At 43.6% G+C, this 18588-nt stretch overlaps 1 protein-coding gene across 13 annotated transcripts in view; it reads right to left on the bottom strand.

The window, feature by feature from the left end:
* dnmt3aa (DNA (cytosine-5-)-methyltransferase 3 alpha a) overlaps nt 1-18588 on the bottom strand; it is a 516733-nt gene that overhangs the window by 56474 nt on the left and 441671 nt on the right. For 11 of the 13 annotated variants that reach the window (XR_013497772.1, XR_013497773.1, XM_078213021.1 and 8 more), the window contains 2 exons: nt 13293-13441; nt 11735-11820 (listed from right to left, as the gene is read on the bottom strand). Coding sequence is in view for 11 of the 13 variants with exons in the window: in XM_078213021.1 (XP_078069147.1) it covers nt 11735-11820; nt 13293-13441 (235 nt within the window). In the remaining 2 variants the exon portion in view is untranslated. Of the gene's footprint in view, nt 1-11674; nt 11821-13292; nt 13442-18588 lie in introns of all 13 variants that reach the window. The other 2 variants (XM_078213032.1, XM_078213030.1) reach the window with 2 other exon arrangements.

Here is an 18588-nt window from a genome sequence, read left to right as displayed (position 1 = left end):
GTCAGATCCTTTTTCTATTAAATTTTTTATTCCATTCTTAAAGTTACAAAGCCAATGCTCAGAGTGGACCGGGCATATCCAAATCCATTCCTTGCTTGCTCCAAAAGCCAAATTCAAAATCCAAGTGAATCCAATTCAAGGAAACATAGAAACATAGAAAACGACAGCACAAAACATGCCCTTCGGCCCCACAAGTTGTGCCGAACATATCCCTACCTTTTAGGCCTACCTATAACCCTCCATCCTATTAAGTCCCATGTACTCATCCAGGAGTTTCTTAAAAGACTCTATTGAGTTTGCCTCCACCACTGACGGCAGCCGATTCCACTCGCCCACCACCCTCTGAGTGAAAAACTTCCCCCTAACATTTCCCCTGTCCCTACCCCCCAGCACCTTAAACCTGTGTCCTCTCGTAGCAGCCATTTCCACCCTGGGAAAAAGCCTCTGAGAGTCCACCCGATCTATGCCTCTCAACATCTTATATACCTCTATTAGGTCTCCTCTCATCCTACGTCTCTCCAAGGAGAAAAGACCGAGCTCCCTCAGCCTATCCTCATAAGGCATGCCACTCAATCCAGGCAACATCCTTGTAAATCTCCTCTGCACCCTTTCAATCTTTTCCACATCCTTCCTCTAATGAGGCAACCAGAACTGAGCACAGTACTCCAAGTGGGGTCTGACGAGGGTCTTATATAGCTGCATCATTATCCCCGGACTCCTGAACTCAATCCCTCGATTGATAAAGGCCAGCACACCATACGCCTTCTTAACCACCTCCTCCACCTGCGGGGCCGATTTTAGAGTCCTATGGAACCGGACCCCAAGGTCCTTCTGATCCTCTACCGTACGAAGAGTCTTTCCCTTTATATTGTACTCCTTCATCCCATTCGACCTGCAAAATGGACCACTACGCATTTATCTGGGTTGAAGTCCATCTGCCACTTGTCTGCCCAGTCTTGCATCCTATCTATGTCCCTCTGTAACTTCTGACATCCCTCCAGACTATCCACAACCCCATCAACCTTCGTGTCATCGGCAAACTTACCAACCCATCCCTCCACTTCCTCATCCAGGTCATTTATGAAAATGACAAACAGCAAGGGTCCCAGAACAGATCCCTGGGGCACACCACTGGTGACCGACCTCCAATTAGAAAAAGACCCATCTATACCCACTCTCTGCCTCCTTTGGGCAAGCCAGTTCTGGATCCACAGGGCAGCAGCCCCTTGGAGCCCATGCCCTCTCACTTTTTCGAGAAGCCTTGCATGGGGGACCTTATCGAACGCCTTGCTAAAATCCATATAAACGACATCTACCGCTTTCCCTTTGTCAATGTGTTTAGTCACATTTTCGAAGAACTCCACCAGGCTCGTAAGGCACGATCTGCCTTTGACAAAGCCATGCTGAGTATTCTTGAGCATACTAAACCTCTCTAAATGCTCATAAATCTTGTCCCTCAGGATCTTCTCCATCAGCTTACCAACCACTGAGGTTAGACTCATCGGTTGGTAATTTCCTGGGCTATCCCTATTCCGCTTCTTGAAAATAGGAACCACATCTGCAATCCTCTAATCCTCCGGCACCTCTCCCGTCTCCATCGACGACGCAAAGATCATCGCCTGAGGCTCTGCAATCTCTTCCCTCGCCTCCCACAGTAACCTGGGGTACATCCCATCCGGACCCGGCGACTTATCTATCTTGATGCCATTCAAAGATTCCAGCACAACCTCTTTGTTAAAGTCCACATACTCAATCTTTTCAGTCCACCGCAAGCCCACAGTACATCCACCCATGTCATTCTCCTCTGTGAAAACCAAGGCAAACAAGAAAGACAAACAAGATTAAAGCACACAAGACAAGGCAATGTGCCTCATCTTGGGCTTGATCTTAGCCAAAGTAGTCCTTTAAGGCAAAAAGAAACTGCCCTTGTATATCGGAACATAGGAGCAAGATTAGGCCATTTGGCCCGTTGTGCTTGATCCCGCTATTCAGACAAATCCTGGCTGATCATCTACTTTGACATCATTTTCCCCCCAATATCTCCATACCCCTTTCACGTCACTAGTATCCAGAAATCTATCGAATTTTGTCTTGAACATGCTCAGTGATTGAGTTTCCACAGCCCTCTGGGTTAGAGAATTCCAAAGATTTACCATCCTGAGTGGAACAATTCCTCCTCATCCAAACAGCTTGCCCCCTTTTAACAAACTATCCCCTGTTCCAAACTCACCAGTCCGGGGAAACATCCTATCTACATCTACCCTGTCACCCTCTGTAAGAATTTTAAGAGTTTCAATGAGATCATCTCATTCTTCGAAGCTCAACTTAATACAGGCCCAATCTCCTCAATCTCTCCTTATAAGACAATCCTGCCAACCCAGAGATCACTCTGGTGATCCTTTGTTGCACTCCCTCTATGGCATGCGTATCCTTTCTTAGTTAGGAAGACCAAAACTGCACACAATACCCCAGGGTGCGGTCTCACCAAGGCTCTATACAGATGCAGCAAGGCATCTTTACCCCTGCACTCAAATCCCTTTGTGATGAAGGCCAACATATTGTTTGCCTTCCTATTTGTTTGCTGCACCTGTAGGTTAACTTTCAGTGACTCATGAACAAGGACACCCAGATCTCTTTGGACATCAACACTTCCCAACATCTCATCATTTAAGTAATACTCTGCCTTTCTGCTTTTTTCTAGCAAAATGGTTAACTTCGCACTTAGTCACATTATATTCTATCTGCCATGTTATGCCAACTCACTTAGCCTGTCCAAATTCCCATGAAGCCTCCTTGCATCCTCCTTATGTCAGAAAGTTTGAAAAATGATATTAGATCCTCTCCTCCAAATCATTTATATGGATTGTGAACAGCTGTAGTCAGCACAGATCTTTACGGTATTCCACTAGAATTAGTTAACAGACAGAAAACATAGGAATAAGTGGGTCATTTTAAGCGGGGTGTGGAGGGATATGGTCCAAGTGCAGATCAGTGGGACTAGGCAAAAAATGGTTCGGCACAGACAAGAAGGGCCTAGAGGCCTGTTTCTGAGCTGTAATTTTCTATGGTTCTATGGTTCTATTTTCAGGATGGCAAGCCATACCAGTATATTACCCCTATCCCATGCACTCTAATTTTGTTTATTAACCTCCTGTGTGGGACCTTATCATAAGCTTTCTGAAAAGCCAAATACATCACAATGACTGACTATCTCTGCTACAGGTAACATCCTCAAAAACTCCAACTCATTTGTCAAATATGATTTCCCTTTCATAAATGCAAGTTGACTTTTCCCAATCATATCAAGTGTCCAGTATTAACAGCATTTATAATAAATTCTAATATTTTCCCCGTTACCGACGTCAAGTAATGATCTCGTAGTAAAGGATTCTCAAGGGTAGAGTGATCACGACATGTCAGGATTTCACATTTAGTTTATGGATGAGAAAGCCAGGTCAGAAACTAGAGTCTTAAACTTAAATAAGGACAATTACAAAGGTATGAAGATAGATTTGGCTAAGGTAGACTGGGAAAATATTTTAATGGGTAAGATGGTAGATAAGCGGGGACAGATATTTAAGAGGCTCTTTCATAACTCTCAATAAAAATATATTCCACTGAGAATGACAGCCTCTTCAAGAAGGATGAACCATCCATGGTTAAGGATGGGAGAATCAATGCAAGTCTGCAAAGATTAGTGGTAGTCCAGAATATTGGGGAAAAAAATAGAAGCTAGCATGGGATGACAAAATTAAAGATATTTGACTGAGAGTAAACTAGCAAGAAATATAAAAACAAATGGTAAGAGCTTATATAAGTACACGAAAAGGAAGACAGTAGCTGAAGTAAACATAGAGGATGACATGGAGGAATCTTCTTAGAGGATGAGACAGGGCAATCAATAATGGGAAACATGGAAATGCAAAGGCTTTGAACAAATATTTTGTATTTGTCTTCACAGCAGAAGACAATAAAAGTTTCCCAAGAATGGTAAAAAGTCAATGAGCGAAAGGCATCGAAGAACTTAAAACAATCACTTTCACCAGAGAAAAGTATTAAGAAAGATAATGGGATGAAAGGCTGGCAAGTTCCTTGGACTTGATGGCCTGCATCCTAGGGTCTTAAAAGGAATGCCGGCAGAGATACTGGACACATTAGTTTAAATGTTCCAAAATTTTCTAGATTCTGGTAAGATTCAGCAAATTTGAAAACTGCAAATGGAATGCCCCCTATTCAAGAAAGGAGGGAAACAGATAACAGGAAACTACTGGCCAGTTAGCCTATCTTTTTCATTTGAAAATGCTAGATCCATTATTAAGGAAGTAGTAGCAGGTAATTTGGAAAATCATAATAGAATTAAACAGAGTCAACATGATTTAATGAAAAGGAAATCACGTTTCACATATTTATTAAAGTTCTTTGAAGATATAACATGCAGGGTGGATAAAAGGGAACCAGTAAATGTTAGATATTTGGATTTTCAAAAGGCATTTTAAAAGGTGCCATATAAAAAGATAACGACACAAGAGTTAATGGTGTTGGGGCAATATGTTAGCATTGAATAGAGAACTGGCTTAACTAACAGGAAACAGAAAGTTGAGATACATGGGTCACTTTCAACTTCGCAAACTTTAACTTGTTAGGTTGCACAGGGATTAGTGCTGTGGCCTCAACTATTTACAATCTATATTAATGACATGGCTGAAGGAACTGAGTGTATTATCACCAAATTGGTTGATGATACAAAGATGGTTTGAGAGCGAGTTGTGAGGAGGACACGAGAGTTTGCACAGGAATATAAATAGGTTAAGCGAGTAGGCTAAAATTTGGCAGATGGAGCACAATGTGGGAAAATGTGAGGTTGTCCACTTTGAGCTTGCAGGGTAGATGCTGAGAAGATGTTTTCTATCCTGGCCAATCAAGAACTAGGGAGGCACAGTTTTAGAATAAGGGGCCTCCCATTTAAGACAGAGATGAGAAGGAATTTCTTTTCTCAGAAGGTTGTTAATCATTTTAATTCTTGACCCCAGACAAGAAGCTGGATCAACAGTTATAGAAGGTAGGCAGGCAAATGGAGTTGCCATGAGTAGAAACCACAATGAGATCGGTCATGGTCTTACCGAATGGTGGAGAAGGCCAGAGGGGCCGAATGGACTATTTCTGCTCTGATTAAAAACATTATTTCTTATTTTCATTTATAAAGGAGGCATGAAACCATTATCTTAAACAAGTCAATTCTGCCTTAAATTTAATGGTAAAAGGACTATGTTAAGTAATCACATGAAAGTGGTCTGTGGCATCATTTCAGGAGCAATGAGTTTATTCTTAAAATGGCCAGCCAACGTGAAAAGGAATCCATGTATACTCCAAAACATAAACCTCTAAACAACTGACTAATAAGACAAGGGTGAACCATACATGCAATAATTCTACCCTTGTGCCTTTCTCTTTCCAGGCACCTAAGAACTGAGACTTAGCTTGGAGGTGGCAGAAGAGAAAGTGATGGAAAAACAGAAAGATAGTGATGAAGAAGAAACACTGTTGCTCTCATACAAATAGTCACCAGTTCAGATACTGACATTGTGCATAATTTACAGTATAGCTTAGAGACAGAATCTGAATGTTGCTATGACCAAGTGACAAGGAGTGCATTGGCTCCCCTCCAGTCAACCTCCTCAATCCAGTTGGTCACAACAAATGTTTAAATTTCTCTTTCACAAAGATATGCCTTTCCCAAATCAGAATGTATTTAACTATTTAAGCAGTGAAAGTAATATGCAATTAAGTGTTCTTTGCTGGTTCTTGAGGTGTAGATTTTTAAATATAGCGGCCAATTTCGATTAACTGCTTTTCTGGATGTGGTCAGATCCAGAAGATGTTCTAATTATTACGAGATCTGGGTTCGCTAGTAAATTTCTAGCAGTGCTGGCTACTGAACCAGATTGTTCTAGGTTGAACTTGTTCCAAAAGAGAGAGAGAGAGAACGAGAGAAGTCCAGCTTTCAGCCTGCTCTCTTCTGCTGAAACCTTGCTAGCAATCTCCCTGCATTGGCTGCAGCCTGGCCTGCTATACTTCACCCATTATGTATTTCCAACCAGTTTTGGGTTGGTCTGTCCATGGCAGCCATTGCTTCAATATCCAGCACTTGGCATTTTAATGTCAATTCCTTAGACACTGACGCATTTCGATGGGTCTTTGAATTCTAGGAACTGTCCCTTCAGACTCCCCTGAGGGTGTCTTGTTTGCTTTTTCACCTTAACTTTGGATGGTGGCCTTGCATTTTAAGTAGTTTGTTCTGCCTCATTTCAAATTTCAAAATTTCCAATCAGTTGAGTATTTAAAAATCATAAAGGGGCAACACGGTAAGACATTGGGTACAAGTGGCCTCCATTCAGGACAGGGATATTGCAAATGGGTTTTGCTCCAGAGGACACCATTGATCACTTCAATGTAGTGGTCTACAGAAGAAGGCTGATGGGTCTGCACAATGAAATGTTTATTGTACTGCATGTCTGGATGTATTGTCAAGGAGCATGGAAGACTTCACACCAACCTGACAAAGGGACTTGTGCACAATGTGGAGCCCATCCTGTACAGCATGGAAGGGATGGCTAAATCTATTAGCATACCTTTGTCCCAGCTATCATGCTGTGCTTGATGATTGATGTCTGTTTCCATTGTAACACAAGCAGAAGCCACGCAATTTCTGAGTGCTGCAGTGGAAGCTCAGACTGAGGTCTTGCAAGGCCACCTTGCTGTCATACAAGCTGAAGCTGCTGCCATCATGGCTGCGGATCCCAGTGTTCAAAGTGACTTGAATGGTGTTGAGTAATTTGTGCTGCAATAGATTGCGAAGCTTACTGAGGCACCGCCTTGATTCAGTGCAATGACTTGCTGGAGCATAAATCTGCTGTCCTCTCTTAAGATGTCAGTGTTGGGCCTCCAACCACTGCCACTCCAGCAATGTCCATGCTGCTAGCCAGCCAGCCAGCGCTGACCTGCTGCCCAAGCCAAGATAGTGCAATTCAACGGTGGGTCCTCTAGGCCCTACCTGCTTCTCTCTGGCAAGATAAAATGGAGTGTATGTTAGCTCTCTTATGATGCAGAGCCTCAGTGACTTCTCTTGTGCAACAATGGATTGTGAACTGGGAGATGTTGCCATTACCACCTGCTCCAGATTGGATAAATATTTACAATCACATCCTTTTTCACCAACTTTGGCAATGCCATCCTACTCTCTGCTCTGAGGCTCACTTTCAAATTCCCAACCATCTAGCCTTTGGCCTACAATCCATCAGGACATTTCTGCAGCTACTGATTTGCTGTCACCCTCTACATTATCTTGCCCCCACTAAAATCATAACACTCTCTCACCCTAGTCGTTCCTTGATGTACACCCCCAACTGCGATTCCTAAAATCTAAGGAATGCAGATTTGACTGTCTGTAGTGGACAACTGGTTTTATCTCTCTGGGTCACAAAGTGTAATTCCATCCCTAAAACAGCCCGCTATTCAAAGATTCTCCAGGCAAACAGAACAGTTGGCTTCTCTACTCCACCATGAACGGTTTTCTTAAACCACTCTACCTGGCGCATTCTACCTCACTTCCAATAATAAGTGTGAACATCTCATGCACTTGTCACAAAGTAGGCGACCATCTGTTCATAAGGTCTATTACTTGCCTCTCTTCCCCTAATCCAATGGAACAAACTAACTTCATCTGAGGTTCCTCACACCTCAACCCTAAAACTCACATCTTTTTCTTGTTTCTTTTCTATCTCCTTCATGTCCTCCCTGAGCTCAACTTGATAATGAAATCCACTTCTGGCACTCTGGACCCTATTTCTATAAGGCTCCTGTATTAGCTGATATTGGAAACAGATTTCTTATCTGAGTACTGTTACCCTCACCATCAATCTGCCATCGCCACCCATCCCCTCCATTCTTGCCAGCTACCATCCCATTTGCAACCTCCCTTTCCTCTCCTGTTGCCTCCCAAATCCATGCCGATTTGTCTTGGAGCTTCATGGTTGAATCCCTCCAATCATTTTTCAATTCCCACCAAAGTAATGAAATGGCTCTTATTAAGATAAAAAAACTACATGCTATCTAACTGCGACAAAGGTAAAATATCCCTCCTTATCCCTCACAATGTTCTGCTGCTTTTGGCACATTGACCACAAAATGCCACTCCAAAGTCTCTCCACTGGGTCTGTCTGTCCATCTGGGTGGAACTGCACTTGCCTGGTTCAATTCTTATCTGTCCACTTGTAGCCAGAGAATTACCTAAAATGGCTTCTCTTTGCTCTTCCTCAATTATACCTCTGGTGTTCCCTAAGGAACATCCTATTCGTGGTCCATCCTATTTTTCACTAATGTGCTGTCACTTGGCAACATCAATAGAAAACACAGTGTCAGTTTTCATATGTATGCTGACAATACACAGCTCTACCTCACCCTAACCTCTTTTGACCCCTCTGCTGTCTCTAACTTGTCAGCCTGCTTGTTCAAACACCATAATTAAATGAGCAGAAATTTCCTCCAACTAAACATTGGGAAAGCTGAGTCACTGGGTGTGATCATTCCAGCCTGCTGCACAGTCAAAGATAGCGTGAGGCTTTTGCGGCAAGTGCAAACCGATCTCATGCTGAAAGCCATCTTCCTGGCCCTGTTTTTCCAGTGCGATCGGCTTTGTGTTGATTTAACCATTAATGTCATGATTAGGGATGGCACAGAGAGCGAACGGCAGGGAATAGGGAGGAACTGGCACAGGAAGTGATCGGCGGGCTGGGGTTGAGGGACTGGCACAGGGAACGATTGGTGGGGGGTGCGGCAATGTCCAAGAAGGGGGTGAGGAGGGATGGCAGATCTTCCATTGCACTGGGAGATCAGGGCGCCTGTGCAATAGGGCCCCAAGCACTCTGCACCTGACTTCACTGGCGAGCTCAAGCTTCCGCCCCCCCCCCCCCCCCCCCCCCGCCACACACAATGGAACAAGGCTCTTTTTTGCACTGATGCCGTAAGATCGTGACTTGCGGCTTGCTGAAAAAAAATCAGCAACATTCTTTCCCATTTTCTCACTCATTTGGCCCTTCGAATTTATTTTGTAAGATCATGCCCATTATCTTGATTCATGTACAAACTTAATTCCCTTGTTAGCAACTCCATCCCTATCCCTGGCAACTGTCTTGAGGAGGCTGAATCAAACTGTTTGCAGTCTTGGTGTAATATTTGATCCTGAGATGAACTTTCAACAATACATCTACACCATCACTAAGACAACATATTTCCACCTCTGTAATGTTCTCCACCTCCACCCTTTTCTCCTGTTGTTGTTGAAACTCCCATCCATGCATCTGTCACTTGACTATTCAAATGCACTTCTGGCTGGTCTCCCTTGTTCTACCTTCCGCAAACTTGAGGTCATTCAAAATTCTGCTGCCTGTGACCTAACTTGCTAGTTCCCGCTCACATATCCAGCCTACGCTTGTTAACCTACAGTCACCCCAGGTTATGCAATGTTTCAATTTTAAAATTCTCATCCTTGTTTTCAATTTCCTTCAGGGCCTTGCCCCTCCATATCTTGTAATTCCCTCCATACTTAAAATTGATGTGCTCTGCTAATTCCAGTCTCGTCAGCATCCTCAAATTCATTGACCTCACCATTGGTGGCCATGTCTCTGTTCTTTCTTTAAGAAGCTCCATAAAATCTAATTTTAGGAGCCTTAGGCCACCTGAATCTCCCATGCTACTCAGTGTTAAATTGTGTTTCATAATGCTTGTATAGTGCCTTGGGATGTTTTACTAAATTAGTAAGCTGTTGTTAAAGTTTAGGAAAGAAAACTGCTCACTAAACACCCTGTGTAGATACAGCTTTTGACTGAGGGCATATGTCGATCTCCTCTTCCAGCTGTTTATCCTGTTCCATGTCATCTTTGCTTCTTCTCTCTGTCACACTGCTGTCTAGGGAGAGTCTATCCTCCTGCTGCCACATCCCAATGACTAGGAGCAAGTGGTTTCTGCAGAATCCTTGAATTTTGGACAAGGACACCTGCCGTACGACTTCCTGTAAACTTTAGCAATTGTAAAGAACTCTTCGAATGATCTCTTTCTGTGCCATGAGTCTTTCTACATTTCTATTAAAACACAAACTCTTTTACAATCACAGCAAGAGCCAATAAGTAGCAGTTAGTTGACCTGATGCTCCCTTTAAATAGTGTAGGGTTAGGGGATCCTTCCTGCTGCTAAACATGTGTCCAGCTGTGCTTGTTTCAGGGATGATGTCAGCTGGAGTTTTGAGCTCCAAAATAGCAGCACTGGTATCAAATCAAAGTTATACGCTGATTGATAAGCTGCGTATTATGTATACTTCTAGCAGCTGGCCCCTCAACATCTGCACCAACACTCCTCCCTGTTATGACGTTCAGTGTGGACAACACCAGAAATGTCCTCAAAGACACACTGCTAGTGCTGAAATCTGGGGCCTGAGTATGTATTTGGTGTTTTCAGTAGCTTGTTATATTGGCTTTGTGGATCAAATGGCCATACAGAATTATAGAACGTACACCCACTCACAATCTGCATCTTGTTACTCTTCCGCCAGCATCTTTATTTCAGCAAAAAGGAAGCAGCAGACTTTTCTACTATTACTGTCAGCAATGTACACCATCTGCAATATCAGCTTTTCTTTCATAAGCTAAAGTATTCCCCATTTCCTGACATTATTTTGAATCTGTTGCCAAGTCTAGGGGGATGAGAGTATAGCTGATGAGAATGAGAAATGGCACTAAATGTAAGTCATTAAGGGACGGCACGGTGGCACAGTGGTTAGCACTACTGCCTCAGCGCCAGGGACACAGGTTCGATTCCCGGCTTGGCTCACTGTCTGTGCGGAGTTTGCACATTCTCCCTGTGTCTGCGTGGGTTTCCTCCGGGTGCTCCAGTTTCCTCCCACAGTCCGAAAGATGTGCTGGTTAGGTGCATTGGTTATGATAAATTCTCCCTCAGTGTACCTGAACATGTGCCGGAGTGTGGCGACTAGGGGATTTTCACAGTAACTTCATTGCAGTGTTAATGTAAGCCAACTTGTGACTAATAATAAATAAATCATTAGACAGTAGGCCATTTGTAATGAACCCAAGGAAGGATCACAACATATGCTTATTTTAAGGTTTCTTCAATTATTTCCAACAACATACCTGTGATGTTATACTTGCATCACTGTACTTTTGGAATTGAACGTGGAATAAGATATAAAGGAAGGGAATATAAAAGGACAAAATCAGGTATAATAATTAAAAATAAAGCGTTAGCATTTTAGAATTGCTGAATTCTAGCATAATAAAGAGATGTCTGTCTTCAAAAGACAGTCACCAGTTTCAAGTTTCTGTGCTGTCGTTTCAATTTGTCTACAAGTTTCCCCAGTTCTTGGTCAGATGGGATACATTGTAGAAATGAGTTCCTCTGCAGAAACAGCACAAATTGACAAATATGCCTCATCTTGCATCTAATCAACCAAACACAATAACACTACAAGCTGGACAACATTATGTTTCTTCCTGAAAGGAGTTATGTGGGAGAAACAAAGGGGTAAAATGACTAGAATCAGGTGGTGAGTCGAAGGATTTCTACAGAGGTTCTATGTTCGCTGACAGAATACTCTGCTGAGTCTCACTGTGTCATGTTGTCCACTGGCTAATTCTCAGTATGGGTCCCACACCGTTCTTTCACCAACCTGTTCATACCAGGAAGGTTACCCCAGAAGTAACGGGCTCGATGGGCTGCAGAGACTTCCTTGGCATCTATCATCACAGGATTACACTGGCAAAAAAAGAGGAAAGGATGAGTTTATTAATTTCATGAATCTGGATGATGATATTAAAATTTGAATTGAATCTTCTGTCATGCTACTCCCCTAGCCCAACTCCCCAATCATCTGCTTTAAAATTATAAAGGACATCTATATCAATTTGTGCATTGCGATTTGTCAGTTGGAGCGTAATGAGAATGCTGGCATGCTGTCCCCATGACTTTTAATCCATCACAAGATGCATGCACCTGCATTCCCAACTAACACTCCTTGCTGACAAAGGTCAATGCCAGAAGCGTGAATTTACAACACTGGCAGAAATTTTCTTATTTTTTGGCTAGGTGTCAACTCAGGCAGAAGAGGGTTGTAGCTTGCCAGTTCCACTGCTGGCTTTTCCTGTCATGTAATGCAGTGGATATTGATGGAAATGGAATCACAGTCTTGAAACAATGCTTAGTGAATATTAATGAGCGCATATCAAAAGGAGAAAGTTGTCTAGTTGCCCACCACAATTCATGACTGTTTGTGACAGGACTGCAGAGCTTCAATCTGGTCCACTGTTTGTGGGATCGCTTAGCTCTGTCTAGCACATGTTGCTGCCACTGTTTGGCATGCAAGTTATCCTGTATGATCCAATTCCAATATAAATAAAACTTGGCAAAATGAGGGCAGCTTTATTCCCTATCTAATGATACATAAAGAAATCATCTAAGAGACATGAATCCATCTAATTAGACACATTCTCAGAGGCTCTTTTGCAGAGTCGGTGCAGATTCAATTTGCTGAATGACCTCCTTCTGCACTGTAGGGATTCTTTGGTTGTATGGTATTTTTTTTCTACACCCATAGATCATTCAGGCAATCATTTGCTTGGTCGGTTTTTTTGTTTTTTGTTTTCCTTTGGTGATTTTTGACTTCAGAAAGATAAGGATACTGATTTCTTTTCCTCACACATCTTAGATCATCATGAGATCACAGTTAGAATGTACCCATACTGATTGAAACAGAATGCTAGCAATGGAATGCTGGCAATGGAAAGAGACTTGAGATTTCTGACAAAATATATTTAGACATGAATAATATCATTCTTCCTAGTTGCATAAAAGCACAGATAATAAACCATATCCACTGTTTCTGCCTCTGATTTGTCTCTTCAATGTCTTTCTGTAGGACGATACAATTGATAAGGAGGTGAGAAGCTGGGACACTCCCTTAACTCTGCTAATGCAGCATTCATATGCAAGATAGCCAAGAGAGACTAGGTCTCTAACCTTATCATTGTGCATTTATTATGAATGATTTGCAATATAATCCAGATCCATTGGCATGAAAATTATGAAAGCCATGGACTAGAAATGTCGCAAATTGACTTTTTGACAGAAATTCTGATTTGATGATTTGTTATGTATTTTTTCACGACTGTGGGGGTTGTGTTTAGGGAAATAACATTTCTGTTTAGACTTCTTGCTTTGAAGAAACTTACCTCTAGAAAACGGGAAATGTCCCTCTTGTCACTGACTCCCATTGCCACCACATTTTCAAACAGCCAGAAGAATGGCCTATTGTCTCCTTCTTTCGGCCTCGTTTCATGGAGAAGACGGTAGAATTCAAAAAACAGGCGGCCTGTGCCCTCTGCAAAATATACAGGATATAACACAGTGAAAGCTATCCTTCTGGACACCTGGATAAGACCCAAACACAGGCACAGTAAGCATGATGCACAATTAACCAACCTCAACTGCATCCAATGCAGGCAGAACACAACTTCTGTGCTGACTTCTCACTTAAATGATTTCTGTCTGCAGCCAGCACTGAATCCACTGTTGAATGCATACAATTGTGAGAGACCAGCACCACTTAAAACAATCCCGCACTGATAGCCGCAAAAGGGCAAATGAGCTAGAGGAACACTGAATGGTGGAATGATCAACAATGGCAGTGAACAGACTCCAAGATTTTCTGCGCTATACTAGAAGCCTTGGTTGAAGAGATGCAGATACCATTAGAGGACATGAGGTGTTATATATCCGCAGGAGGTCAGCAGGATCTCTGGACAAACTCGTAGATGGCAGTAGGAGCAGGTAACTGTGGTGGTCAATGCCATGGTCCAGCCTCGAGGACCTTGATGCAGTGATGTTAAAAGTTCATTGACCAAACACCAGTTGTCAAGGTTGGTGAATATATCTTCTAAATGCACTGCGCATTTCGACTCCACACTGCTCAATGCACCACCACATCCCCATCACTAATCTTTCAACAATTTCTATCATTCACAACTCAACTCAAACTTAACATTCATGTTTTACCTCACCCCCACACACTTAGGGCCCTATTTTACCATTTTAATTCTAAGTGCTGGATGGACTTGAAACTGGGAGTGTTTTAGATCTGACTTTTAGACCCGTTCTCAGGCGCCTCCATACGCACTCTGCCTGAAAAAATAGCAGCGATTCTGAATGGCGCTGTAGAAGCCAGTGGGCGGGGCTTAATGCGCCCAAAATGCTGCAGCTCCGATCGGCGCCTCCAACTGCACATGTGCAGTAAAAAAGATAGGAAAATGCTCCCCTGCCACATCGCCCCCAAGCCGGATAATGCCTCCCCCTGGGCCCCACAGACATTGCCCCACCCCCACAACATTAATGACCCCCTTATCCCCCCCTCCCCTGCTACCAAGACCAATCGCAGCCCTCTGCCCCCCTTCCCCCCCACCCATCACACGCAGAGTGACAGCGGACCCCGCTTCCCCCTCACTGAGCAGAGGCAGAGTGGCAGTGGACCCTCCTCCTCCCACCACCCAGCCCCCCCCCCACCCCACCCCAACCCCACCGATCTGAGTGGAGCCATCTATGCTTGGAACTTACCTCCTCAGAAGACGGAGCGCCCAAGTCAGATCTTTGCAGACCATGTCTGTTTCATGCCGAATCTGGACGAGTGAACACCAGCGGTAAAGGGGGAAATGCCGCTAAATTTGGGTGTGCAGTCCATTAAGTCAATTTAAATGCATGCAAATACATTTAAATGGCCATCGTGCCCGTTTCAGGCGCTCGCCTGACAGTGGCCATTTTCGGCCCTTGGTAAAGGGGGAACCAGCGTGGAGGCGGGCGCGGACGTGCTACTCGCCTCACGCCCAACTTTACCAAGTTTTTGCGCCTGAAAACGGGCGCAACTTGATAGTAAAATCGTGTCCTTAATTACTGCAACTCTCATCCACAAATCACAGCTCGCATGCACTTCCAGCTATTCACCCAAGACAGCCACTTCACCCAAACAGAGGCTACAGGAGCTAACTGGCAGGGCCAAACAAACCTGTATGTCCCTACAGCAATGGAAAAGACAGTTCTCACCATCATTGCAGCACCAGCAATAAAGATGATGTCGGTATCCTCATAACTAATCCTCCTTCTCACAGGCCATTTCTTCTCATCCCACAGTCATTCCTGGTTTACAAGCTGCTGATGGTGAAAGCATTTATCTCTCGTTTCCCCCACCACATCCCATCCCTGCACCACAACCCTATCCTTGTGACCTGCTCCTTTCAGATACCAAGAACTACAATGTGGCCACGAGATGGTGGAAGGGAAAGAGGTGGAAGTGCAGGAGACAGTGATGAGGACGAAACAACACTATTCGTTTTGCAACTAGCAGTTCTGATACTGACATTGCGTTTACTTTTGAGGACAGTTTAACAGTGGGATCTGTACATGGACAGACATTGCGTATAACAACTCTGTAGCCAGGGAAGGGGACAAAGTTTGTGCTGATGCCAACTTGCTGGATGCAAGTTTTCACATTTCTGCTGCAGGAGACTCAGAAGAGCACTTCAATGGCCCTGCCTACAGAAGAACGCTGGTGGGTGCACACAATGAAATGCTTGATGCATTGGCAATCCTGCCAGAAAGCCAGCTGTCACCATCGGGGAGCATGGAGGAGTCTGGCTTCAATTTGGCAGAGGACTTTAAGCAGAGCTGGGAGCCCATCCTTTACCACATGGAAGTGATTTGTAAATCCATGGTCGCCATCTGTAAACCAAAACATTATGCATTGTCTGAATGCTGGCATCTCAGCTTCCATTGTAGTGCAAAGAGAAACCACTCTGAACCTGGCTACTACAGTGGAAGCTCAGACTCAAGTTAGGCAAATTCAGACTGCTGCCGTGCAAAGGGGTTTTAAGGGTGACGCAGCAGTCCAGTAATCTGTCTTGCAATGCATTGCCAGCATTATTGAAACGCTCCATCAAGGGAGTGGCAGTGGCACCATGATGCACGAAGCTGCTATTCTTTCCAAAGATGACAGAATCTAGTGTCCCAAACCTGCCACTCCACCTTCTTGTTGAAACGTAATGGTTGCCTCCTCCCACTCTTGCTCCTGCTGATTCTCAGTTGGGCAGGTGACATGTAGTGACAGTGTTGTACCCTCAATGGTGAGGTTGTGCAGGATGTAGCAGATCACGAGTTGTGACATTCACTCTGTTGAGACCAGCAGAGCTCCTCCAAACCAGTGAGCAGAAGTGTTATTTAAGCACCTCAATAATCTTCTCGCTGATATTTGGTGTGGCAGTATTGCTTCTGAAATTGGCATGCACACCATTAGCATCAGTATGTGGTTAGCGAATATCCCTTGTGGCCCAATTCCTCCCCCCTCGCCCCGGTTTATCGTTTATTGTGGAGGCTCAAATGCAGATGGCACAATGGACTGTGCATTAATCTGTGTGATTTGCAAAGCATGATTGTACATCAGCTCAACACTGAGGGAGTGGAATCCCTTCCAGTTGCTGTACATCTCAGAGTTGACATGTATCACCTGCAAAGCACTGCGTGTCAATGGGTGGCAACCTGCACCATGGGGAATCCTTTAATCGTCACAATGCTGCATCCTACATCTGTTTGCTTGCTTCTGACAAGAGAGAATAAAATGTATCCAGCTCTCTTCGAATAGAAAGCCTCTGAGACTTCCCTTATGCAACAGTAAACATCAAACAGTAAGATGCTGCAAGTATCTCCAGCCTGGGTAGAGCCAGACATATAGAAATTAATTACTACAGTCACCTTGATACCCACTGCCATTGGGGTCCTCACCCTGCTTGATCTCTCCCATAAATAGCACTGCTGGGGGTTCCATTCCACTGCTGTATTGCAAAATTAAAGTTAGTTGGACTGCTCACATCAAAAATGGCACTATCAAAGTGATATCAGCAACAGATGCTGACTTTGGTCAGGATCTGCCTATTCTGCCTGCTACTGGTGCATATTCCCAACATATACTAATGCCATCACCAAAACAGTGTCTGGTAAGGCCAGCACCTAAAGTTTGCACGGGCGTTACTTTGGACCTAAAATAGCAGCTGTCTGTTTAAGCTTAGTAGCCCTTAGCTTTAACAGCTACTTGCTCCAAGTGGACATAATGGAGCTGTACAAAATTATGACAGGTTTAGATAAGGTAGACAAAGAAAAGTTGTCCCCATTAGCTGATGATACAAGAACTGGGGACACAGATTTAAGATTTAGGGCAAGTCATACAGAGCGGGTGTGAGGAAGACCCAAATCAGTGAATGGTATTGATGGGAACTTGCTGTATGTGAGGGCGATGCAAGCAAAGACTGTCAGGGTTTCAACCGGAAACTGGATGGGCACATGAAAGTATTAAAGGTGGGGGACTCTGAAATGGGGCTGACATAGGATTGCTCCACAGAGAACCAGCATAGATTTGATGGGTCAAATGGCCTCCTTCTGTACTGTAATGACTCTATAATTTCTCAGTCGAATTGGTAATTATTATACTGGTCATTGACAGTGGGATAAATAACAAGATAATTTTGTTACTACAGTTCGGGGCCTATAGTTCGACAAAACAACTGACTTTAAACTGTATCTTAGCCATTAGGTATAATTTTCAACAAGTAGATATAATTTCAGTACTGAATATGTCAGGCACATTGGAGTGCAGAGTATGAATTTGTTTCTCACACTTGCTTTGACTGCACCTATCACTAAAACACATTGTAAAGATAAATGTAGCAAATTAAAAACCCATCACCAGCAGGATTGGGGTGGGTGTGGGGAGCTAAATCAGAAAGTATGCAAAACTTGACCCCAACTCATCACAAGTGCACCTACTTCTGTTTTCACAGTGATGTTAGAATGTAACCAGTGATAACATTGGATCTATTGTAATGTGACCAATGGTAACATGTTGTAAGGGTCAGCTGACCCAGTAAACCATGTAACCAATGACAGAATGATGTAATGATCAACTAACCAGTTGACTCAGTATAAATAAGAACGTGTTGGGAATTGTTACGGTCCAGGGTGAGGCCTCAAGTTTGGAGTAATGAAGATTCTTTATTAAACCTTTTCTTTGATTTATGAGTTGGAGTAAGTTTTGTTATATTTTTATTGTCTACACCGGAAGAGTTCCTTCTAGATGAACAGCTTAGAGTGTACCTCAAGCTGGAGGCCTGGTTCTGTGATTATATTTTTAAAAGGCTCTGTTCCTCAGAATTTTGCAATAATTTAAATGTAACTTTGGCCAGTCGGGTTTCCAAGAGTCCAGTAAATCATCAGTGAAAGGGACGCAGGAGCAGCTAAATGATGCAGTTCAGTGCTTTTCAGAACACTGCTTATGTGCCAGGAGCAGCAGGAACGATTACACTGGGATTTTCAATCAATCTTCCTGCCATAGTCAACACCTAACAAACCTCCAATCCCATTATCCCTATTGGTCCATCCCTCTGGATTGCTGCTTTGAACATCTCCATCCCAGCCCCATGGTCTCTCCCAGTT

The sequence above is a fragment of the Mustelus asterias genome, chromosome 5, assembly GCF_964213995.1.
Source record: "Mustelus asterias chromosome 5, sMusAst1.hap1.1, whole genome shotgun sequence".
Classification (NCBI taxonomy): Eukaryota; Metazoa; Chordata; class Chondrichthyes; order Carcharhiniformes; family Triakidae; genus Mustelus; species Mustelus asterias.
This window is presented reverse-complemented; position numbering and strand designations above follow the sequence as displayed.